Source organism: Rhinatrema bivittatum, chromosome 1 (genome assembly GCF_901001135.1).
Source record: "Rhinatrema bivittatum chromosome 1, aRhiBiv1.1, whole genome shotgun sequence".
NCBI classification, from domain to species: Eukaryota; Metazoa; Chordata; class Amphibia; order Gymnophiona; family Rhinatrematidae; genus Rhinatrema; species Rhinatrema bivittatum.
Window position 1 is genome coordinate 459,202,191 of NC_042615.1, and position 26,699 is coordinate 459,228,889.

At 42.0% G+C, this 26,699-nt stretch overlaps 1 protein-coding gene across 5 annotated transcripts in view; it reads right to left on the reverse strand.

The window, feature by feature from the left end:
• Positions 1 to 535: 535 nt before the first annotated feature.
• NFIB (nuclear factor I B) overlaps positions 536 to 26,699 on the reverse strand; it is a 537,156-nt gene continuing 510,992 nt past the window's right edge. For all 5 annotated transcript variants that reach the window (XM_029605636.1, XM_029605626.1, XM_029605642.1 and 2 more), the window contains one exon: positions 536 to 6,585. In XM_029605636.1, the coding sequence (XP_029461496.1) occupies positions 6,456 to 6,585 (130 nt within the window). In that variant the 3' untranslated portion in view covers positions 536 to 6,455. The remainder of the gene's footprint in view (positions 6,586 to 26,699) is intronic.

Below are 26,699 nucleotides of genomic sequence, written 5' to 3' on the forward strand. Positions count from 1 at the left end.
GCCAGATTCTTGGTGGCAGAGACTTGAATTGTAAAGGGACAGGTTATCTATAATGTAATGCACCCTGCCACTAAAGGTTGTTACACTAAAGCTGGGCATCCAGCTCTTCTTTCTCCTTTTATTCCCTTATAATACAAGCATTGGCATTTATGGCCTTGAGGGAGTGGGTAAATGCCAAAAGTTTTAAAATGGATCAACCCTGGTGTGTAGCTAGCAAGCAATAACTGACTACTTTGTCACCTACAGTTGTACTAAATGTAACTAGAGAAACACACAGCCCTACGAAGGTTGTTCTCAGAGAAGTATCATTGAGATGGGGCACCTCTTCCCAGTTTACTAAAGTTCTATATGATATAAGCACAAATTAACAGCATGATGAAGACGTAATCTAAATGCAGCTTTTTGAGAAGCCTATACCTGGGACCAAGTTACCCCTCACATTCTACATGTTGTAGATACTTTTTGTTTTTCTTGAAAATGTTATCTGAAACATATTTACAACTGAACTCAACAGAGACTGTGAAATTGAACAGGCACTGCTCATTAGTTTGAGTTTTTTGGTAAACATTTTGCTGGTTTTTTTTTTTTTTTTGTGTTTCTTTCTTGTTTTGCATCAACTTTTATCAGTCCATGCAACTTCAATGCCCTCAATGAAGGATGCATATTAACCCATACTGCTTTTCTTTTAAAAAACATAAACAAAAACAAAAACTTCCTTCTGCATAAAGAGATACATTTGTCACATCAGTCCCTGTAGCACATTTTCAAAACCATTCTGTCAAAAATACAGTAATACAAAGACTGGCTTTAGTGTCACTAGCTCGCACTGCTTTCCATTCTGTTTAGGCCACCTTTAATGATTACTTTATCATGCAAAAAAAGGTATAAAAGGCTTAGTCTTGCACACTAGTGTGCCAGTGTCACTGAAACCCTTTTCACAAATTCAACATACATTAGAATTGCAACACACAGATATTTCTATAGAGTAATAACTAGTGAACCATTTTATTATTAAAAAAAAAAAAAACTACTTACAACCACTGAAGAAAAAATTGCAACAAAAACTTATAAAAATTGACCAGTTCCAACTCGTCCCCCCACCCCCTTTTTTTTTTTTTTACAGTTAACAATGTGACCAACAGAAGTGTGGCATGGAAACAGCACGAAGAGTTGTCATGGCAATAAGTTTGGCTGATGCAATGGTCAGTCTGCAGGGTCAAAGAGCAAAGATCAGTGGTCCCTGCCAGCCTCCAACTGCAGTGCTCCGCCATACCCACACAATTATGTGTGAAATTAGAAAAAAACGAAACAAAAATAAAAAAAAAATACAGGGGAATTAGCAGAAAGTGCAAAGATGAAGGAGTTCCTTTTTTCTTTGGCTCCTTCTGTATGAATGAAGTACGATGTTCAGTTCTGAGCTTTTCCTGTTGAACTTGTTTAGCCTGTACATTTAAACGTTTTCTAGGAAAACCAATAAAATTAATTAAAAAAAAAAAGTCCAGGAAGCATGCAGCTGGTTATTGTTAACAAAAGACCTTGACAGAACATGTAAACTATATTGGATATCATGCTCGGGGCCTAACTGCCAGCAACATTATAGAATGTTTTATTTTATTTTTAACGAAAAATGGAGACTGAATATGGGATAGCTCTTTGCGGGCCTTCATAATTTCACACAGTATACACAATTTAGAATAGACACCGGTGTCACAGCTGAATACATCCCTATACAATCTCTTTCCATGAAGTCCTTATGAAGCTACAAGGTTCAATCCAAAAACCCTTCTCCCTGAGGACATGGTGATATGAGACACAAAAGTACTGGTTTTTTGTTTTTTTTTTTTAGTTCTTTGCTTTCTCATGAATGCTCTGTGAACCTAATCTTAAATACCAACATGTAACAATCACAAAACATTGTTTTTTCCTAAAGGCCATACATACTAAATAAAAAAGACATTCCGAAATGTTCTGAAAACCAACTTTTCCGATACTAAATACAACAAAATAACCTTCATAAAATATAACTTTTCTCCATTTACATTTTTTTAAAGGATTAGTCGCCTATACTTTTCAAGTATAGGAATCTGTAAAATAATTCCTAACATGGACAGAATTTTTCATTACATAAATTAAGAGACTGGAGAGTTTTAACCCAAGTCCAGTTTCTAGGCAAAGAATATTCTCGTTTACTTTTTTTTAAAAAAAATGGAAATAATATATATCCCCATTGCATGTGTTAAAAAGTTAGCTTTACAAATAAGGGTACTTTAATTCAAAAAAAGTTCTCAAAACTATACAAATTACTGTCTTCTAGACAGGCGGTTCATTAAGAAGAGCCTTAATTCTCTCTACTTGCAGCTTCACAGATTCATTCACATATTTTAATGGAGCTGCCCATCTGAACAATTCCTCATAACTATATTGCTATAATTAATATTATTTTGCCATGTCTTTATGTACAGTCTCCTTCACTGTTTTTTGTTTTTCCTCAGTTAAGCCTCAAATGTTCATGTCACTCCAGGGGAAACACACTTCAGGGGTGCTGCCAAAATGACCAGGGCTGCAAAGCAACTAAATAAAGGCAAAACAGTGCACATAGAACGGGGTGGCTTGATTTAGTCAGAATACACTTCCTGGTGAAGGAGGAGGCCAAAGACTGGATTTGAGCTGCTTAAACATCTTGCTTAATAAGATGTGGGGAGGAGGTGTAAAAAGAAGGCAAATTACCATTTCCATGTATTTTATTTTCTCTAATTTGAAGAAGGCTTTGTTACTGGAGAGTCAAAAATCCCACAGAGGAAGAGAGAAGCCTTGTGCAATTATGTTCTCGCTCAAGTTTAGATTTTAGGAAACAATGGAAAGTTGTGTTCTTAACAAACAAGGTTTTGCCTATTTTGCTTCTCACTCATTATGTTTCATGAGTGGGTCAAGCAAGGGTAATTATCATTGAGACTACTGCATTTACAAATGAAGGTGTGATGGCCTATTGCTGCTGTGCTATGCAAAACTTTGGAACATCTGACTGAAAGGGTTACTCGAATGCAGCGCTCCAGCACATATTCCTGGCTCTTAATAAACGTTCATCGTTAAATGATGTGCTTGTGTTAGAAGGATAGGTTTGAACTGGTAGGGGTCATATGAAGTACTATCACGCTTCAGTTATTCTAACAGCCCATTCAGTGAAGGAAAGCAGTTATCATGGTGGAGTTCAACACGGTGCACACTGCATAAAGTTGCTTGTATTTTGGGCAAACTGTCATTTTTAATATTGACATCTAAATTTATTCTCTTTCTTTCTTTCTTCATTACTGACATGTTTTGAAAAATAACTACTGTTCCCAACAGACTTGCAAAAACGTATCCTTGTGCATGTGTCAACACTTCAACAGCACATACTAGTAAGAATTCTCTCACCGTAACCAGTAGTGCTTTTACTGTTATGTCATTATTTTTTAAGATGCTCTCCTGTGTGCCCTTGGAGAAAGTATGTTAACCAGAGAATTGAAATGTGCAACCTTGATTCGATTTGTCCATGTTCTCGCTAATATCACAAATGACATCATGCACGCTGCATGGACCAGGAAATACTGGTGTATAAGTGTGATTGACTCACTTGCTACCATAGCCAGTCCCAGGGGCGGAGGTGAACTGATTAAAGAATTCAAAGAGTAATAACTACATTTTAAAAATGCTACCCTTTTTTTTGCATTCAAACCATAACCTCCTATGAAATGACACAGTAATGGATCTGCTAATAAAGAGAAGAGTGCATTTGTACCTCGCAATCCCAATGAACAGTGCTAATTCAAAGGTGCTATGAACAAAGAGAACCATGAATGGTAGAAAATGAATGCCAAATTTTCAAAGGTTCTCACTTCCTCACTATATGAGACTTGACATCTTAAAAAATAAGTAAACAAAAAGGAAACAAAAAAAAAAAGTATTTCCTCAAGTCAAGTCTGCCTCCAGTGGAATCCATTATTTTTATTTTAAAAAATCCAGAATTGAATTCATCTTGCACCCCAGGTGGAAAGTTGAAAGGAGGAAACCGATCTGATAGTTTCTCACAGAAGGGCAAAAAAGTTGCTTTGCAGCCATGGCTAGATAAAGGATGTATGGTAGAGGTTTCCAAGCCTGTCCTGGAAACCCCAGAGAGCCAGTCAGGTTTTCAGGACATCCGCAATGAATATGCCATGGGATGAATTTGCATATACTAGCTCTCCAGCGTACGCAGCTTTATCTTGTATATATTTCATTGTGGATACTCTGAAAATCTGACTGGCTGTGGGGACACCAAGACAGGTCTGGGAAGCCCTGGTGTATGGCTTCACAGCTACACTGTAAAGAATTTCAGTATCTTCCTGTCCTCCCATCTATCCCCAAAATACAAATATAGATATATACATACAAACAGACATATATGTCAGTATGTATGTACATATATAAAATTCCTCTCACCAACTCTTTGTACACAAAAGGACCTCATCACACTGCAAAAATAGCAGTACCCACTTTGGTCAATAAAACAAAATGAACGTAAAAGCATACAACATTCTTTTTTTTTTTTTTTTCCTTTTTTTTCTTTTTATATGTGAACTTACCTAGAATAACCAATACAGCTAAAAGCACTACCTACATAGGCAAAACTTGGTATTGCATAATTCGTATAAATTGGAACCTACCCACTCTCTTTTTTTCTCCCTCCCCTTCCCCCTCCCCTCCCAAGTATTAATTGGAAGATGAAAAACATGAAAGGTAAATACAAAAAACACCAAAATACTGAAAATATTGCTGGTCGATTACAATTATCTTTTTTTTTCTTTTTTTAAGCAGTAACTATACACAGCCATGATATGCTTTTTATAAATGTGAGATAAAGGTATAACTGTTTTAAAAAATTCATGATGTCACATAGGCTTTTTTTTTTCCCCTCTGGAGTACAAAATATTTTGTCATAAAAATGGTAAAAGATTTAAAATGATAATAAATGCTGCAAAACAAGTGTAGTGACGTCACTTTCTTTTTAATATTTCAAGGCAAGGCACGTAATGTGGACATTATATCTTCGTGCAAATTAGGATTACTGGAAAGAATAATTGTAATTGTTTTTGTTCTCAGCTATTTTATTTTGTTTGTAAAGAGACAGAGAGGCAAAGTGTGTCAGATCATGCTTGTTACAATTCCATCAATGCTAGACACTTGTTGAACAAGGCTCATTTTCAGAAAGCACCATGCAAATTTTTTTAAGCACCCCTGCAATTACATTTTCTTTAGAGTGCGTGTTTATATATATTTCATATATATATATTTCATATATATTTTTTAGTTCTCTTTATTTATTTTCACAGATCTGGAGGTCCCAGTCTGCATGCTATAAGTTTTTCTCTTGCTACAATAGCTTTGCCTCTCTTTTTTTTTCTTTTATTTTGCCTCTGTGATGCAGATTTTCATAGAAACCTTTTTTTTATGTGCTACAAGCTCTTCTTGCAACCAGTAATTCTTAAATAAATAAATCCCGCCTCAGCAGAGCCCAGAATCTAAACCAATATAAGTGCTATATCTGCCATCCATCCCTTCTTCTCAAGTACATGATTTGTCTGGGTTCAATGCCTTTCCGATGCTCTCAAAAGTGAGAGAAAAAAATACAATATTTGTTCAAAATTCTTCAAAAAATTTATTTTTAGTCCCCTCTATTTAGAGTCCGAGGGGACAGATGGACTTATAGTGATCACCCTCTAGTCTTCGTAAATGGCACTTGCCTATTCCAAGTTTTTTATTGTGGGGAGGGGGAGTGGAGAAGTGGCTTTTACTGTTGCATGAGGAGGTAACACTGTACCTACACTGAAGCTTTTCCTCAGAAGAGCCTTTAGTTTGAACTCATTTTGCATTTCAAACTGGGTCACACACTACAAAAGGCTGGGTTAAGGGCAAATATTCTGATACTGTTTTACTTAAAATCTGTATTGGTAACTAAAGGCTATATAGATTCCATTTTCTTTTTACTTTGTAAAAATGTGAATGTTTACAAAATGGCTGCCCATGAGCCCTGTGGCCTCTGCAGCTCTGCTGCCACATTCTAACCTTTGTTTTATGAGGAAAGAACCAGGAATAGTGATCCCATGCGTAAACAACAAGAATACTAGACCGATAAAACTAGCTTATCATGCAATTATTAAGGCATCTAGAAAGTCAGTTAAAATATATTGTCATAAAAGACTGAACATCTATATCCCAGTAGATTTCAGATAACAAAGGCTAGTTTAGCAGGGGCTGCATTCTACCCATCAGTGAAATACCATCGACCCTTTCTTGTGTCATCCATAAAGGGAATTAGTGATTGTAAGTGCTGCAATTGCTGGTCTGTTTTCTTCTCTTTCTTAAGTTTTTATTTTTTTTTTTGTCCAGTCTTGCTTGCTTTTTATTTTCTCTCCCACTCTTTCTCCTTCAGATTTTTCTCAGTTGCTTGTTTCTGCTTGAAGGAAAGGCTCTCCAATTATGTTCAGTCCATAATTTTGGACATTTGTTGGCAAGATTGGAGTCCTGTTTGATACTTGAAAAGGGACTAAGCTAGCCCAGGTACCAGGACTGGAAAAAAAGAAGACAAATACATGCTGGTTAGTTACACTACAGTAAGCATTCTATTTTTCTCTTGCCAGCACTGATTCCGCATTATGATTGTGTTGTGCATACAATGCATGTTTTTTTCAATAAACAATATAGCATAAAGTTCCAACCAGTTTAGCTTTGAGCTTCAATGAGCGCGTCATATTTAGTAGCTTGCTGGAACGTGCAGAGCAATTGGTTTGCATAGAAAAAAGAAAAGTAAAAAGACTATTTTAAAACATGTTCTTATGTAATCTGTTAATTGCTAATGTTTTGTCAGCATGTGGGCTTAAACAGGCATGAATACCCATGATCTCTGCTACCATTCTTGCTAATTCTTAGTGGTACTGATGGACAACTGTCTTGCATAAAAGTCGTCTCCCACCCGTGCCACTGCAATAAATAAGAACGTACAAACTGCATTTATTTAATAATTAATAGCTTAATAATATCAGATACTCCCCTTTGATTGCACAGGTGTATAAAAACATGATGTCATCTGTGTTTTATTACACACTTTTTCTTGTAGGTAAAAAACTAATTGGAAAAATTAAAGGTACCAAGTGTTCAAACGTTTTTGTAGAATATTTTCAATTTAAAGTAAAGATGTAGCACAATTTATCTATGAAAGAACTAAAAAGGTGAGCAAACACACATCACAGCTTGGTTCAAGGCTAGTTAAGTGAATCTTGTATCAAAGGGCAGACAATCAAATTGAATAAACAACAAAAATAAAAGGCCTATGAAACCTGGCAACATTTTGGAGACCTAGATGCTGGTCCCATACAACTATGCCCTTTGTCTACTTAGGTAGAAAATACAGTGTGTTTGGGTAATTTTTATGGAGAAGAAAAACATGAGGAGAGGGAGAAGTAATGGGAAAAGGTGGGGAGAGGTTAATTAGCAGGGAGGGACAACAAAATGGTTGTGTTCAGTCTTTTCAGAGTCAAGTTTGACCTAGTCCTTTTAGATGGAAAATATAGCCCCTCAGGATGAAATGCTACCCACCCTGGACTTTTAAGTATTAGAAACTTATTTAACCGTGGACCACTATTCCTCTAGTTCCATACTGATATAAACTATACTAATGTAGTGGTTTCCAATTATACTACTATAGCAGTACAGTTAAGAAGGATATCTGTCCACTGCATGCATGTGATACACAAGCATTTCTGTAGGGCAGAAGTTTCCAAACCTGTGTGGAGGATCTCCAGCCAGTCAGGTTTTCAGAATATCCACAATGAGCATGCATGAGATAAAATTTGCATGCTATGGAGGCAGTGCATGCAAATTTATCTCATGCATATTCATTGTACATATCCTGAAAACCTGAGTGGCTGGGAGTCCTCCAGGAGAGGTTGGGGAACCACTGCTGTAAGGCATCTAACTATGGCCTAGATTCATCAAAATGCTATAAGAATAGCGGAAATAGGTGCCCGCAATAAAAAATGGGCATGGCTAGGCTAATTTTCTCTTTTCTGCATCGCGTAGCAAATTTTCGCAAAACACGATACGATATTGTGCCGCATGATACGTCAGCGCTTCACTTGTCATTTAATGCAGCGCGCTTTGATTAATGAGTGACGCACTATTTTTTGGGATTATATATCTGGCTTCCTGCAGCTGCCTCCTTGAGGGTGTGTCAGGCATGGGAGAGTGGAAAGGAGGTGAGTTATTGGATAGCTGGAGTAGATTAAGGTAGCGATTTCTGAGTGCTATGTCTTCTGTTTTGTGTTTCTCATCTGTTTTCCTGTTCCTTTGTTTTTCATTTTTTTCTGTGTGTGAAAGTTTTTGTTAGTTTGTCATGTTTTGTGGAGGAGTGTGGTGGTGGTGGTGGTGGTGAGGAGGAGTGGTGGTGCAGAGGAGTGAACAGTGGAGAGGATGGAGTGTGAGAGGAGTGGGGAGAGGATAGGCGTGAGGAGAGGAGGTGGGAAGATGGGGGCAGGCATAATAAGAAGAGGAGTAGGAGTGGAAGTAGGGACAGGGACAAAAGTAGAGACAGGCAGGCAGGAAGGAATAGGAGGAGGTGGGAGGGGGAAGGGGATAGGCAGGCAAGGACGGAAGGGAGGAGGATGGCAGACTAGGAATAGAGAGGGCAGAAGGGAAGGAATTTGGAGGGCAGGAGCGGAAGGGGGAGGAAGGGGGGAGAGGGGAGTGGGAGCAAGAGTGAGGAAAGGGAGGACACCTCTACTGAAGTGGAAGTGGCACCCTCTTCTGCCAGCCAGGCAACAGGACACCCTTGTCTCAGGGCTATCAAGCTCAGCATCCAGATAATGAGATGGTCATTGCAGGGGTCCTGGAGCATTATGCCACGCTGATTGGCAACCACGTGGCCAAGACCTCAAAGTATCCAGGGCATCTCCAGGCGCAGCGGAGTCCAATGAAGTTGGGCGCAGGTGGCCCACAGGTACTGGGACATCAAGGTGCAGATGAAAGCCAAGGTGGCGGCTAGAAAAAAATATTCGGAGGACCGGAGGAGGAGCCTGTGTCCCATCGTTCTCACCCCCATGGAGGAGTGCCTTGTACAACGGCTGGGTATGGATGTGTTTGAGGGCATGGCTGAGCAGCTGCACCCACGCAAGCCGCAGCTGATAAGTTCACCTCACCTATAATTGGCAAGGCTGCTATAGTTGTAGACATCATTTGGCATAAGATGCTCACAATGCTTGAGTTGCAAAGTGCGCCTCTGATGCCAAATGGAAAATGGCTACTTCTTGCCATTGGTACTTATGGTCTTCTTTCTGTTTCCACAGCTCTTGCCCACGAAGCTGCCAGTCCCAGATAGCAAGCCCCAGGGACCAGTAGCGCACCAGCCCTTTTGTGGAGTCCCTGGCTGATTGATGCCCAGACCCAGATGAGCGAGAAGGAGGAGGAGCAACAGCAGCAGCAACAGCCACAGGAGGCCATGTAGATCCTTGAATCTCTGGGCTTGCCTAGCCCACTGAATGTGTCACTGAATCTCTCTGGCTTCATGGAGGAACCCAGCCTGCACTGGCAGTCAGTTGATGCACCACAACCTCAGGCCAGCACACCATACTACCAGCCTGAAGCACCAGGCCTTCGGCAGGAGCAGCCTAGCAGCCCCCTCATACTACAGTTGGAGGCCCAAATTTCGACACTCCACACCACCTGCACAGCACCGCCAGCAGCACCAGCACCAGCATCATTCCTGCCATCAACAGAGAAGTTGATGCATGAGCAGCTGGACCAGCTGGAAAGTAGGCATGGAGTACACCTCCTCCAGATACAGGCTGAGCTAGTGTGACTCAGGAGAGCTGTGAACAGGAAAACCCAAGCCCTGTGGGATCAGACTGCCACACACACACACACACACACACAGGCTCTAATGATGGTGGCTACATCATTCAACACTATGACCAGCATCCTCGCACAAATCCTCCAAAGGATGCCTGAGCCTCCTCTGGTGTCTTCCCAGCATCACAGGACTCTATGCCCCAAAGCAGTCCCCAGCCTGACAGATGCCTGAGGGATAGTCCCCTCAGACATGTCCTCCCCCCCCCCCCAAGTGGCAAGCCATGCTGTAGCAAGGGGCCATGAGACAGCAGAGGGGGTGGCATTGAATGCCACATAAGAAGAGTTGTACCAACAAGCCTGGCCTCTCTACAGAGTTCCTGTGCTAGCTACATGGAAGAGACTTGCTTGTCCCATCCTGACTACAGAGTTCCTGTGGCTGCTAGATGGATGAAGCCAGATGGGCCCGTCCTGATTACAGAGTTCTTGTGCCAGCTTGCTGATGGGGATGGCCAACAGTTTGCCAGTGTAGTCCTGCTGTCTACTTTTAATGCCCTCCTCAATGCTCGGCCCATACTCCAGCCTCCTTGCTGCTGGCTCCTGTCATGGTCCAGCTGCTGTCTCATCTCATCAGATCCTGCTGCTGCCTCCATGCTGGTGTCTCATCTCATCCTGCTGCCTCCATGCTGGTGTGTCATCTGATCTCATCCTGCTGCCGCCTCCATGCTGATGTCTCATCTCATCTCCAATTCTCTTGCTGCTGCTTCCATGCTGCTAGGTCATCTCCTGGAGCCCCTAGCCTCCATGCTGCCGGGGCATCTCCTGGGGCTCCTGTCTCAATGTTGCGTTCTCCAGTCCTGGTCCTTGGCCTCCAATCTGCGCTCTCCAGTTCTGGTCCTGCTGCCTGCTACTTAACCTTTGCTGCCATGTCCCTTAGGCTGCCCCCCCTCAGAGTGCACTCTTTCAACATGGACTGTCTGGGGCCTTCACTTGCCAGCACATAGTTGTGCTGCTTTCAGCTCTAACCTTAGAGCTGTACTGTGGCTACTAGGGTGCCACTTATGCTTTCTATGTTCTTTGCTGTAATCATGATTGTGCAAAAAGGATAAGATGCTAAGCCTGTATATGTAATTATGCCAGTTCTAAGAATGTATGTACAGGTCTACTCTCAATGTGCTGTTCAGTTCAGTTACAATGTCATGTGCTATCTGATATCTTGTCCTTGCAGAATGTGATTACTAAAGACATTGACTTGCTTTGAATCTGTTGACTACATGTGTTGTGTAATAAAGTGGTCACAGGTTTGAACAAAACACTTTCTGGTTGTGTCTTTTCATTGTGTGGTTTTTGTCTTAAGAGTTCACTAGGTACAAGATTTTACCTCCACATGACCTTGCATACTAGAGTGCCCCTGCACATTCCAACTAGCCACTTATCTGGCAGGCAAGACCATCTGGCCTAGAACATGCAACTGAAAGCTCAATGTATATTCCGAAAGAAGATAGTATGAGCTAAACAAGAAGCTCCTTACTGTGGAGTTTCACAATTGGCTCCTGCTGCCTTCCTCAGACAGCATACTGTTAGCTAACTTTTGATTGGGTACATGGGCCTGTATGTGAGATGGCCACCGTTCAGCTCCATATGCTATCTGGTACGATAGATGTTGAAATGGTTAACTAGAGGTGCTGTAGCTATGTCTTCACTGTGTTGGGGCCTAATGGTTTTTATAGCCGGTCACAGTGCAGCTATTACAAACCATTGGCCTCTTCCATAGTGAAGAGATATCACCTCAGACCTCACAAAGGGCCTTCTCTCTGGTTCTGGAACCACAGGCTTTCATGATGTAACTCTTTTTTCAGAGGCTGACTTGAAAAGTAACTAAAGCCCTAGGTATGGTTAATCTCTAGGGAGCAAAAATGCACAGCAGCAGGTGCCAGAACCAGAGAGTACATACTGTACATGTAAAGCTTGTATGGTATTAAGGCGAAGTTACAGTTATCACCACATAAGACTTTACCTTGGGCCCCTTACTTGTATCCTCACTCCACTTAAAAGGCTCTCTGGACCTAATTCTTTTTATGTGTCACCCTAAAAAAATATGTCATCCACTTGCAGGCTGCTTGAATAGGGTGTCAGCTGCTATGTGATAACTGAGCTAAACTAATAAGTATTATACCGAACCACAAGCCAGGCCAGTACAGGGCTGGCAGCTAGTCTGTAGAAGCCTGTGGAAGTCTGTCTGGTCCCAAGCTGCAACAGCCCTCAGAGCCCTCTAGAGATTTTCTAGACTACATAACTCCCTCACTCCTCCTCAGCTGTCACATAGCAGCTGACACCCTGTTCAAGCAGCCTGCAAATAAACAGTGATGCATAATGCAAATGTTGGTTAGTGGACAAGTGAAGCGGCAAAGGTTTTTAGGTAATACTGTCCCCTAGATTCTACAGCAGATATGTGCCACTACTTCTATGTATCCTCAGTAAACATACTGAACTATATATGACTGCATTATGGTAGGCCTACCCTGCCAGCGTATACAGATGGCAGAGTAAGTCTGAAAGAATACGACCTGGTGTGGTAACCTTTGTGTCGACTGTGCATGATATGATCTACAGAGAGGAGGCTAAGGAGGCCACTGTCAGGAAAAAGGGAACCTCAAATTGGAGTGCTGGCAGGCCTCAGGTAGCTGCCACCCCCACACCCCCAGGTATCAGCAACATGCTGGCACTCACCCCTCCCCATTTATCTGTATAAGTCAAATATTGATGACATTAGGGGCCATTGCGACTCTGCTTTTCTGTCATCCCTGCATCCCCACATTCAGTGGATAGCACGTTAACACCCCAATCCTCTCTCACAAGTGCAATGCCTCCCTGGCAGCTGAAGCTCTGTGAACCATGCACACCCCCAAATAAATGTCCTATTAGGCCCACTCCACTTTGGACCACTGGTGTCCAAAGCCAGTGTGTGCAAAATGAATGCACACACACTGCCTGCTCTGGGGCATGCATTGGTGTAGTAAGGGAGGGAACAAGGAGGCCAACATCACCCTCTAGAGGCAAACACAGCACGTCACTCACTCAGATGCACACTGACACACATATCAGTTGGGTCCACACTACCTGTAGCATTTTGGGCATCTACACATGGCCAATGTGGATGTTCCTGGCCTGTTCTTCATCAAACCTCATTGATGTCTGTGGCAGGTTGGTCCCTAACTGCTAATGAGGGAGTCTGAGTCCTTAGTCCACAGTGAAGCTTATCTTCACTCCCCCCCATGACACACATCTGTCAGAGATATATATGATAAGCACTTTGTCTGAGGTACTGACATTGGCCCCTCTCAAGGCCTCAGGTCATACTAAATGCATGTCTTGCAACAGACCAATACAGAAAGGGCATAAGCCTTCTTGCCAACCACATGAGTCTTCCTGAAGCAGTAGGCCTATACATTCAGCACTGTGCCAGGTTTCCCACTGAGCCAGTTTGTAGGCTCCTGAGGTCAACAGTTGACAACACCTTTTCTAGCCATTATGCTATACACCGAGCTGATGATTGAAAGTCTTAACAGCACACCTGCCTTCTACACCACAAACAACAGCACATGAGACACAGCCTATAGGACAGCTACTCTTCCATGTGGGACATAAGTCATGGCAGCCATCTGGACCAGCAAGGGCCTGTAACCATAAATCTCCTGAAAGGTGGTGGCTGACCTTAGAATGGAACATTTAGCAGGCTGTTCACCCCAGGAGTCCTGAGCCTATGTGCTTTAAGGGTAGCCACAGATAGCATAAGAACTGTCACTGATATTAGTTATCGCAATAAACAAACTACTGTGCACATTTTCTAGGAACATACATACAGCAGCACCACATGACTAGTCCTGAGCTTGACCCGCCAAGGGCCTTGCAGTATCGTGACCTCTCCATATTTGACAAACGTTATTTGTTATGTGTCAGGCAAGGCAAATTGCTTCTAAAACACCTTTGTGTTGGGTTCAATGAAGTGAACCTTTTCTTAGGAGACATGTGGGTGCTATTAGACTCATTAGAAACTATACTATGACCGTGACATTTCTGAGGTCACTAGCAAATAAATTTAAAGGCATGATACCATCTGATTTCCAATCCTGGCCTTCATACAGTCTGACCAGCATCCTTGTCTAGCCTCCCATGTCCCAACATGACATCCTAACGGCCAAGGTCCTCACCATCTGTACACGATACTTGACTAGGTAGATGTAGCAGGGTTCATCTGTGTATGGGTGCATGCAACTACAAAGAGGTATACTAGCTTGCAATGACCTGTGAGCACTGTGTGAATGCCACTATCCTGGACAGGCACATAATAAATGCTGTAACTGAAGGCCTGCTAGGTGAGCCCTCTGATGTCAGCATTGGCTTTGAAACAGCTGAGGCAGCACTGTCATCATTGTCTTTGCAGGGCTATGTCACACAATGCCTCTAATATATAGGTGCATATCTTCTGATGCACATAGATGTCAGCTATGGCTTGAGGATGTCAAATGGGAACTTTGTGATTATTAATTTTAATTGTTCAGCCTGTAGCTTTAGGCCATGTCTTTAAGCTTCCGAGCTACTTGTGATTTAGATGATTTCTAGAACAGGTGGCATGCATGTTCAGGGCCCTGTTGGAGCTCCCTCATACCAATGCTACTATGTCATCCACATGTGAGGGCTAGAACAGGGTCCAAGGGCGAAGCCCACCAAGGCAAACGCTGTAAGCTAGGGCAAGCTATGTGCACTGTGCTGGTACTCCTACACTAACACTATTGAAAGACATGCCTCTTTTAGATTCACTATCAGTCCAAAAACATTAAGCCAGCCCAATATATTCAATGTTAGCTTTACTTAGAGTATATTTTTTCAACTCCAGTGTACTGCTGCATCGTTAACATGTAGCATAACCAAGCATATGTGGTTTATGTTACATACTGATCCAGACAGAAGACCAGTGAGTAAAAGAAAGTAGAGAGAAGACCAGCTGCAAAACTTTGTTGGGCTATCTTTCTTGAAAAGGGAAGGGGTAGTAGATGCCTAACAGGCAAAGAAGCATTGTATGAGGCTTTGGCGAAGCTGGCTGCCAGTCAGTGTGGTGTCCTCGTCTTCTGCGGGTGGTCATGGGGGATCCTGGGATAGATCAGGAAATATCTCTATTGGTATACCATGGCGTAGAGTGAGATTATGGAATACATAGCAGAGCAGCACTATATCCGCTATTTTGGGTGGGGCATACATTAAAGCTCCCCCCATTTTATCCAAACAGCAAAATCTACTTTTGAGAACTCCAAAAGTGTGTTCTATGACACAGCGGGTAGAATGCCTTGTTGTACTTCATCTCTGCTGGCATATTGGGAATAGCAACAGAGGTGAGAAGCCAGGTACTCTAACCATATCCAGAATCTTCTGCGGTAAAGACAGAATGGATGCATCATTCACACCACCGAGACTTACTTGTATCACTGCCAGCCCATAGCATTCTATAAGACACTAGAAGCTAAGCTATAACTTTACATGAGGCTTAATAGCCTAGTTCCCTAGTGCCTTTTTCTGTGACACTATATGAACACTATAGCACTAGCTTTATTGGTGTCAGATCATCCAGACTAGGAAAGTTCTTCTGTGGTTTGCAGCAAATGTGGGCCTATCAGTCACAACCAAATCAAGGCGCCCCATTTGTAGTACTCATCCAATCCTGAAGCTGTACATCAGAAAAGCCACACATGTCACAGCAGAAAAATCTCAACCTCTTGGTATGAATGTGCAAGGCCTGGCTGCTCTGCAGTATGTCCTCCAGAGATATAAATGTGTCTGACCTGACACAGTGAATATGCTAGGCATAAACATGCACAGGTCACAGCTTCAGGCTTACCTGTGTGACGGGCAAGACAAACTGTGCGGGACATCCTGGCTAAGCCATCAATAATAGGGCATACCTGATCTGGGAGTAAACCAGTGCGGATGCTAAAAGGTTGTGAGGAACTAGTGAGATTTCAAATGCTCCAAATGGGAGGATAGGAAAATGCAAATGTTTAAAGTGAACCCATAGAAAGTGTGCAGTGGTTGGTCACACACCAAGCTTTGTGACGAGTGTATTGCTTGTGCGCACAACATTAGCCAGCAGCATGGACAGAGAAAGCCAGGCCCTGGCGCAATGGTGTGTAGACTGAACTGTACCAGAAACTTGTCATGTTAGTGATTCTGTTACATCTCCCTCGACCCCCCCCCCCATGTCGATGCAGTTTGATGTGAACATATAGCCAGAGAGAGAATAGCGAAAGAAGGATCTGTCTTACCTATGAACCAACCGTCACTGTAGAGGCCATCCTCAAAATTCTCAAAGAGTCTCAATTGCCTAAGTATAAAGGAATCATGCGTGGCTCCTGGGTACCTGGCCCCCATGTGAAGGATGCACATATGAGCGTCACAGACCACTTGCACATTGAGGGAGTGGAAGAGCTTTCTGTTGTGGAAGATCTCTCTATTACGGGGTGGGATGATGGTTACATGAGTGGTCAATACTCCCACAACATTGGGAAAGTTAGTGATGGCATAAAAGCCTCTCTTGATGTCCATCAAATCCTATCTGTTTCAAGGAAATACTATGCAGCGATTCAGATGGTCAGATACAGCTGTTTTGACCTGGTTAGAAAGCGGGAAAAAGTGCTTTGAGACATGCTCCTGACAATCCCTACTGTCATTTGAAAGGAGCCGGTTGCCATGAAATGCAGGGTGGCCAACAGTTTGGTGGGGCTTGGTACAGTGTGAGACCTTTCCATGCCCGGATCCAGATTTCTTCATACAATTCCAGGATAGCCCGAGAGCTGAGGCCATACCTGCTTGCCACATAATCCTCTGGCATGCCCAGTAATAATGCTCTTAGAGGGAAGATGTGCACCCTGTATCTCCTCTGCTGTGCCCGCCTGTGTGCCAAGCACTGATGTGGGCCCAGACCTTCCCCCTGTGGGGATAGTACCTTGGGCTCCGGTGCAGGAACTTCCCTAGGAGGGTTTGGAACTTCTCTTGCCTGTTGCTGTTGTTCTTCTTCTTCCTGTTGTTGTCTGTGGCGAGCCTCCCAAAGCATTCAGTATCCCCCAACAAGTAAACTTGCTACAAACATAATGGGATTCAGAAGACATACCAGGTAAGAACAGGTGTTTTTATTGACCCAGGAGGGCATGGTAGGTGTGTCTGATAGAAGGTCTCATTTTATCGTGCACAATAATAGCCATGATAATAGCTGCGTAATGCAATAATGGCTGCGGATGCGCAATAAAAACTTTTTTCTCCCTCTATCGCAAAAAAAAAAGGTGTAGTTATTTCTGACATTAAATCCCATGTTACTGTGCATTACTTTACCGTGAAATGCGGTAGCGAGCCCAAATTTGCATTGACTCCTCCCCTTTGCACACAAAATTTAAAATTTGCATGCCAAGCCGCACTGCAATATTTATTGCGCACATTATTGTCATTTAATGCGCATTCGGGCCCTAACGTATTTTGATGAATGACTCGGTATATTATTATCATCATCTTTCTAGCATCTGTCCTTGCTTGTCCAGTTGCTGGGATGAAAAGCTAGTTTCATGCTGCCCCTACCCTCAGTACCTATTTCTTTTTCTTTAATAAACCTGAAGTATATTCCAACAGTTCTGTCAAGAGAGAAACAGAAGCTTGTATATGACCAGCTTTACTCTCTATATCAGTGGTTCCCAAACCTGTCCTGGGTAACGCCCAACCAGTTGGGTTTTCAGGATAGCCACATGAATGTGCATGAGGTAGATTTGCATACATTGCCTCCATTGCATGCAAATTTATCTCATGAATATTCATTCCAAATATCTTGAAATCCCAAATGGCTAGGGATCCCCCAGTACAGATTTCAGAACCATTATTCTTTGTTGAAAAATGTTTTTGCCCCAGCTATTTTCAATGCATTAGCAGTCTCTCTAGGCTCTGTGTCCCCAAATGGGTTTGTTTTTGTACCATGACAGGCATGAACATCACTTAAGCCCAGGTTATGTTGGGTTTGATGAGCTCAATCTCTGAGGTTTACTGTTAATGCTTTTCTTAATACTTAAATTGTGGCAAAGAGATCTTCCTTCTGGAGTCAGCAAGGCGTAATATTTGCAGGCAACATAATAAGATGTACTTGGAAGCTCTTTTTATTCAGGTCAGCAGTGCCCAAGATAAATGTGACTATTTCAGATGACTCTTGTGTACAAATTCCAGATGACTTGAGTACAAATGTTCACCTTGGGTTGCAGGGAATGCATATGCAAAAAGAACACAATCTACCTTTATAATGTTTGCAAATCCCAGAGAATGTCAGAAAACATACTAATCTGCCAATGCCTGAAGTTTCAGATCTGCATTTACTGTTAAATTTTCCATCAAACTCTGAAATCTTTCTATTTTTTAAAAAGAAAACTTAGGGGGTCATTTACCAGTCGGATCGCACGCGATACCAAGATGGGGGCGGAGTCGGCCCCGGAAGAGGAGGAGTCGGGGCGTCACCGGGGCCGACTCCGCGAAGATGCCGCGGACGATGAAAAGGTAAGGTCCTTTTCGCGTCCTATAGCTACACCTTCTATGGTGGCGCTATTGGGTGCGAAACCGGAAGCGATCGCACCGCGGTGGTGCGATTGTTTCCGGCTAGCACAGGACTGCCCCCCGTTTCGGCTCCCCGCCCCTCATTACCTAAAGTATCTCAGGCCTGCGATACTTTAGAAAATGAGGCCCTTAGTGATTAACCTTCATCTCTGATTTTGGCCAACTTAACATTCATGTTGTTTTCTCCCTGTATTAAAGCCCTCTTCTTGAAATTAAATAAGAGGTCCCAAATTTGTAATGTATGCAAAGGTACTGAAGCCAGTTCATACATGAAAATCTTGCCCAATATTATCTTAAGAAAAAGTTGTGGTTCTTAAAAACAAAAACCAGAAAAACAAAACCTAACAAAATCCCTCATCAAAACGGCTTAATTATTTCACTACATCCATTTATCTTCCCACACTGTTAATATTGAACAATGAAGTTTTTTGTTCATTATTTCATCATATAAACTTCAATTTGAGCAATATTAAGTACATCACTGTGAAGGGATAGTTGGTAAGGTCAAAGCAAAAACATAACAGCGTGAAAATGCATTATGAGGAGGGCTTCCCAAGCTATGTAACATTCAGTCTTAAGTAAAGGTTAAAGAACAAATGATAAAAATGTTATTGACCTAAACTAGGGTAAGACATAAATAGGGATATATTTCTCACAAACAGAAGTACCACCTCAAAACTCCACCCCCCGCCCCCACTCCCACCCAACAACTATTTCTTGCTTCCATTCTAGCGGGCTCAAAATATGGGATAGACATTCAGAGGTCCAATTTCAAAATGTTTGTCTAGCTAAATGTGAGACTCAGCCAGACAAGCCTGGAGTTTTAAATATTCCCCTCTGCTGACTGAAAATGATTTAGCTGAAAAAGAAGTATTCTGGAGGCTGTACTTAAACTTAGCATGGTAGTGCCAATATTCTACACTACCTGGCTAAGTAAGCCTAGTTATCATCCAGAGCAGGTCTAAAATTATCCAGGAATGATTACCCAGAATCCTCTAGAAATAGTCAGCTATAGTTTATGAATTTGCATTATTTTTGATGAGTGCACCAAATGATGCCATTTTTGGTTCATTTCAAATGGAATGATCTAAAAATGGCTTCATGAATATGCCCAAAACTTTTCAGGTATTTTCATTTTCATGCAAAAAAGAAAAAAATAAAACAGGCCTCCTGGAGGCCCTCTAAGCCTCCTCCCACCTACCACACAGAAGTTTGGGGCTGGGGTCTACCCAGCTGGGTCTCTCTGGGCCCCTCTGACTCACACTCCTGGCCATACAAATCTAGCCTGGGGCTAGGTCCACTCCTACCCCACTCCCATCCAATAACATTTTCCAGAGGCTAAGCGCCTCCCTGGCCCTTAATACCCCATCCATAGGACCTGGCAAGTAAGAAGTACAGAAGCAAATTCAACCCAATCCTGCTTTTACTCGTGGCAGTTTCTAAATGGCACATCATACTATCTAAAGGACATAAATACGAACAAATACCTAAATACTTGATTTAACACATGTCAACACTTTTTTATTATGGAAATTTATATAATTTATTTTAACGACCAATATGTTATTACAACATTAGACATATATTTTTTTAACAAACTAAACATGTAACAAGCATAAATATGTGTCAGTCAATATTTAAAACAACTGTTTTTTTATATATCTTTTCACATAGTGCGGATACCCAACCTACTATAGTAGTATAACATATGAGCTAATGGATACAAGGAATAATACTTTTCAAATAATTTTTGTGTAATATAGGGAGATATTTCAGATATTGTGTTAATAAAATAACTTATTATACCCTTACTCTGAATCTTTATATTGTTGTTGGGATATGTAACATTGTGGGGAGTTTTTATAGTAATTGTTTGTATGAATGTGGATGAGTGAATGGGTTAGGTATGAAGTTTTAATATATGGGGTATTTAATGTTGTATTAATGTGAAAATTTGGGGTAGGTTGGGTATCCGCACTATGTGAAAAGATATATAAAAAACAGTTGTTTTAAATATTGACTGACACATATTTATGCTTGTTACAATTTTAGTTTGTTAAAAAAATATATGTCTAATGTTATAATAACATATTGTTCGTTAAAATAAATTATATAAATTTCCATAATAAAAAAGTGTTGACATGTGTTAAATCAAGTATTTAGGTATTGTTCGTATTTATGTCCTTTAGATAGTATGATATGTTATTAAGTTAAGGACTACTATATTACCCTTGTGTTTTTTACCGCAATTAGTTTCTAAATGGCACCAGAAGCAAGTAGGATGGCACCAAAGTGGGCCCATGGTGCTATTTTCAAAGCACAAAGAGCGAAGGGCTTCTGTCTTGCTGGCCCCACAGATAGGGAAAGTGAAAGTCAGGGAGGTCCCTGGCCTATGGAAAATGTTAACAAGTGGGAGTAGGGATAAGAGGAGCCTTGGCCCTGAGTTAGATTTATATGTGTTGGAGAAGCCTGGGGAGACCCAGCTAGGTAAGACCAGTCCCCAGACTTCTTTTTGTAGGATGGAAAGAAGTTTACAGGGCCTCTGGGAAGGCCATTTTGCCTTTTTTTGTTTTGGGTGTGTTTTTTTGGTAATTTAACTTTTTTTTCAGTTCGGGAAATGAACTGAACCACAAATAATATTAAACAAAGTGAAAATAAACATAAAAACATCCCTAAACAAAGAAATGAACAGAAATGAAAATTTTACAGCTGTACATCCCTACTATGTTCAAATATAGATGGCCTCATAATAGGCAATTTTGAGCGAAGCCTTGATATAAGTGAGTGTGCTGAATAGCAAGTAGTTTAATTTCACTACCACTCAATGGGCGAAACAAACCCCATGGCACAGAGTCGAGCAGTTTCTTCACTTTAACAAGCTAAGTAGCGATGAAAAAAATTGAAAAAACTGTAAACATATTGAAAGATTTAAGAATTTATTTAAGGATTTAAGAATTTCACTAAGGTGGACTGACACATACAAAAAAGATCAGAGAAAAAATTTGAATGACCAATGATTATACATTGAGTGGTAGTGAAATTAAACTACTTGTTATTCAGCACACTCACTTATATCAAGGCTTCGCTCAAAATTGCCTATATGAGGTCATTTATTAGAATTAAAAAATCATTAATGTCATTTGAATATTTGTGGAGGGAATAGAGGTATTCTGGTCTTCCATTTGTTTATTGTTTCCATCATGGCTGAATCCTCGCAACAAAAAAGATAGAGAAGTTTTGCTATTCAAATATAAATGGCTACATCACAAAAAAAGTGAAATACCAGCCAAGTATGGATGATCCCCCACCCCCCAAAATATTTCAAAACAATGTCTGTACCTACCACCCAATCTCCCCCTTCCCTAAAAATAAATACATAAATGTTGGCAGCATAGCTAGAACATGAGAACATAAGAACATGCCATACTGGGTCAGACCAAGGGTCCATCAAGCCCAGCATCCTGTTTCCAACAGTGACCAATCCAGGCCATAAGAACCTGGCCAAGGCTGACCAAGGCTTTTCCCATTCACCAGATATGAAAATGCAAGGATTGATTCTGAGTTCTCTCCTACTCCCACCCCATCCTGTCCCAGTTAGAACCCCTACCATTACCCTCCAGCCCCATTTGGAACCCCCAAAACTTCCAAGGCCATGAGGTAGTAAACTCTCACCACACACCCAGTCACTGCCAATGTTTTTCTCTGATACAACCTTGACAGCGTACATTACCTGACAGCAGCATTGGTAGTGAATACTATCAGCTCGGCCTTGACAATTTGAAAGGAGTCCTGGGTGGAGCAGGAGGATGGCAGGAAGGTTTCTGATGAACAGGAGGATGGACTGGGGGGCAGGTGAGGGCCCGGAGCCATCTCTTACATTTTCATATCTGGCAGGAGGGTCTCAGTTCACTATGTTGTTGACATTGATTTCATTATTTTGGGGTTTGAAAGGGAGATCGTGTGCTAAGTGCAGACATTTTTGGATGCATGTTTGTTGGTAGAAGGGAGGTTGTGACTTATTCAGCTATATTTGAATATAACTAGTTAGGTCAGTAATTACGCAGATAAGACCATCCAGATAATTTTAGCCATAACAATGAATATATACATCTAAAGTTATGTGGGTAGGTCTACCCAGATAACGTTAACCACGTATATTCACTGGCATAACTAAAGTTCTCCAAATATATTCAGCAGGAGATTTGTCCTGCTAAACAGTCAGCTAAAGTTACCCAGATAACTTTGCTGCTCACTGGTCTACTGAATTAAGCCAAAATAACATCTTCCTACAAAGGAAATCTTGGTCTTCTAGAATTCTTATTTACCAAGTGATGAATATATATACCTACACTCTGCATGTCTCAAAAAGTGTTAGGCTATACTACCTAATCATCACATATCAAACACTTGGAAAAGGATAACGTGATGTACTAAAACTTGGTGCCAAAATAATGTTCTGAAAAAAGTATTTTTCTCAAAACTCATGCTACATTGCTACTGTGCTCTTATATATAACCCAAAACTTATAAAAGACTTCTCAAATAAAATGCTCCAGCTGTAATCCTCTTACATTTCATCAGAGAAGGCATCTTCAGGCAGGTTCAAGTGGAAAATGATAGAGCTCAAGGGAGTCAATTAGAAAAAGTATCTTCCAGTGAAATAGAAAGCTGTTATGTAGTATTGTATTGTGCTCAAGAAATGTGTGAGCATAACTTTGCCATCATCCTAGTCTGGACAATATGATGTACCAATAGGGAGACTCTGCCATTTCTTTGAGTCATCATATTGTCCGGACTATGTCAGTTTGTTCTTGAGTCTCCCATGTAAGAGGATTACAGCTGGAGGATTTTATTTGTGAAGTTGTCTTATATAAGTTTTGGGTTATATATAAGAATACAGTCAGGGCCAGTGCTTCCATTAGGCAAACTAGGCGGTTGCCTCGAGTGCCAAGGTTTTGGAGGGGTGGCAAAATGCCACCAGTATGAGGTCTAGAAGAGTGCTGCACCTGAATCAATACTGCAAAAGAAGGGAATGCAGTCCTGGAGCCACTGCTGTGGGTAGGAGAGAGTGCTGTGCTGGAGCTGTTGCCAGCAGATAAGTGGCAGGGGGAGGGGAGAATGTTCACCTAGGGTGCCAAACAGGATTGCACTGGCTCCGAACACAGTAGTAATGAGGCATGAGTTTTATTTTGAGAAAAGCACTTTTTTTCAGAATTCTATTTTGGTACCAAGTTTTAGCGCATCACATTATCCTTTTCCAAGTGTCTGACATGTGATGATTAGGTAATATAGCCTAACACTTTTGGAAACATGCAGAGTGTTAGTCTATGTATGATCATATTCTTCACTTGGGGGTAGATTTTCAGACCGCGCAAATAGGCGTACTTTTGCTGGCGCATCAGGCGCCAGCAAAAGTACGCTGGATTTTAGTAGATACGCGCGGAGCCGCGCGTATCCGCTAAAATCCGGGATCGGCGCGCGCAAGGCTATGGATTCTGTATAGCCGGCGTGCACCGAGCCGCGCAGCCTAACTCCGTTCCCTCCGAGGCCGCTCCGAAATCGGAGCGGCCTCGGAGGGAACTTTCTTTTGCCCTCCCCTCACCTTCCCCTCCCTTCCCCTACCTAACCCACCCGCCCGGCCCTGTCTAAACCCCATCCTTACCTTTGTCGGGGGGATTTACGCCTCCCAGAGGGAGGCGTAAATCCCCGCGCGCCAGCGGGCCGCTAGCGCGCCGGGATGCGACCTGGGGGCGGGTCCGGAGGGTGCGGCCACGCCCCCGGACCGCCCTGGGCCGTAACCATGCCCCCGGACCCGCCCCCGAGACGCTCCCGACACGCCCCCAAAACGGCGCTGCGCTCGGTCCCGCCCCCGACACGCCCCCCTCCGAAAACCCCGGGACTTACGCGAGTCCCGGGGCTCTGCGCGCGCCGGTAGGCCTATGTAAAATAGGCTCACTGGCGCGCAGGGCCCTGCTCGCCTAAATCCGCCCGGATTTGGGCGGATTTAGGCGAGCAGGGCTCTTAACATCCGCCCCTTGGTAAATAAGAATTATAGAACAAGATTCCCTTTGTAAGAAGATATAATTTTGGATATTTTTCTATACAAATGTCCATCAGATATCCAGCAGTGTTTTTGCTGGTTTTATGTGCACTACTGTATATGGATCTCCTAAGAACTGGCACATCATGTGCAGTGCTACTCTTATTCTATCCATGGTAAGACAGCCAATAAACACTATATGCAGGTATGGATAAAGTAGCTAGCATCACAGAAAAAAAAAAAAAAGAAACACAGGCAGAAACAACAGAGAAATAAAAAAAAATCAATAATAAAAGAAAAAAAGGGAGATGTGAGAGAAAGAAAAAATTCTGATAATTTTGTGAAGGTCCAAAGTGTTGTAGTTTATATTTTATTCAACAAGAAGAAAAATTCATCTTGCTATTCTCATTTTCAAGAGATGACAGGAACAAATGCAATTGCTATTTATTTATTTATTTGTTTTTCTATACCGATGTTCATCGGACATATCACACCGGTTTACAGTGGAAACAGAGGAGTCTGTTAGAGTAGACTTCTTGTTTTACAATGGAACATTGTGTCGTTTACGATTAAAGATTTTTAACATTTTACATTGAACTTTGTGACATTTTACATTGAGCATTTTACATTGAACTTTACAGCATTGAACTTTGTGACTTGATGTATTGAACTTTATGACATTATGTAGTGAGGCTTTACAGTCTATTTTGTTGAGACTTTGCGGTAAGGGTGGTAGAAGGTCTGTGGGGAGTCATAATGAAACATTTTAGGGGAAGAGAATATCATTGAAGGTTTGCATCCGGTATAGTGAGAAAGCTTAGGTTTTTGGGGTTGATCACAATATGTGAATATGTGGATTTGATGTGGGTGTTGAGGGAAGGGGGTGTGGGGTGTGAGCGCTCGTGTTCATGTGTTGGGTGGTCGTTGGGTATGCTTTTTGGAAGAGCCAAGTTTTTAGGTTCTTTTTGAAAGATTGGGTTGTGGGGTTGAGCCTGAGTTGGGGTGGTAGGCTGTTCCATAGTGTTGGACCTGCCACTGTTAGGGCTCGTTGAGGTCAGGTGGGCCATTCTTGGTGATGGAGTAGGAATGAGTCCAGTATTGGTGGATCGGAGAGATCTCTGGGAAGCTTGGAAATGAAGGGCAGGGGTCAGCCAGTCAAATTTGTCAGTGTATAGTGCTTTGTGTATGTTAGAACTTTGTCTTGAATTCTTTGTGGGATGGGTAGCCAGTGCAGGTTTTTGAGGATTGGTGAGATGTGTTCAGATTTTTTGGTGTTTGAGAGTGATCTTGAGGCAGCATTTTGGAGTAGTTGCAGTGGTCTGAGGGTGTTGGATGGGAGGCCCAGGAGTAGGGCATTGCAATAGTCGAGTTTGGAGAATAGGAGAGCTTGGAGAACTGTTCTGTAGTATTGGGCATAGAGAAGTGGTTTGACTCTTTTGAGGATTTACAGTTTGAAGAATCCATCCTTTTTTTATTGAGCTTATATGTTTCTTCATGTTGAGTTCATTGTCAATGAGTACACCAAGGTCTCTGGCTAAGGAGGATATTCCGTCATCTGTTGTATGTACTGAGATGTTGTCTTTAAGAGGTGATATTGTCTTGTTGTTAATGTGGAGTATTTTGGTTTTGTTATGGTTGAGGTTGAGGGACATTTGAGATAGCAGTTGTGTTATCTTCCGAAGGTGGTTGTCCCAGGTTTTTAGTGTATTTGTGATGTTTTCTTTAATGGGTAGTAGAATCTGAACGTCATCTGCGTATAGGAAGAAGGTTAGGTTTAGTCCGGTTAGAAGCGTACATAGGGGGAGGATGTAGATGTTGAAGAGGGTGGAGGAAAGGGATGAACCTTGAGGTACACCGTGTGTAAGGGGAATTTGATTGGATTCTGCAGAGTTAAGTCTGACTTTGTATGAGCGGTTTGTTAGGTACGATTTGAACCAGTTGAGTGTGGTGTTGCCTAGGCCGATGTCTCTTAGTCTGTTTAGTAAGGTTTCATGGTTGACGGTATCAAAGGCGGCAGAGATGTCGAGTAGGATGAGGAGGTAGGATTGGCTGTGGTCCAGGTCTCTGAGAATGTGGTCTGTGAGGCAAAGGAGGAGCGTTTTGGTATTGAAGTGTTTTCTGAAGCCATGTTGGGATGGGGAAAGGATGTTGTTATTTTCCAGGTGTGCTGA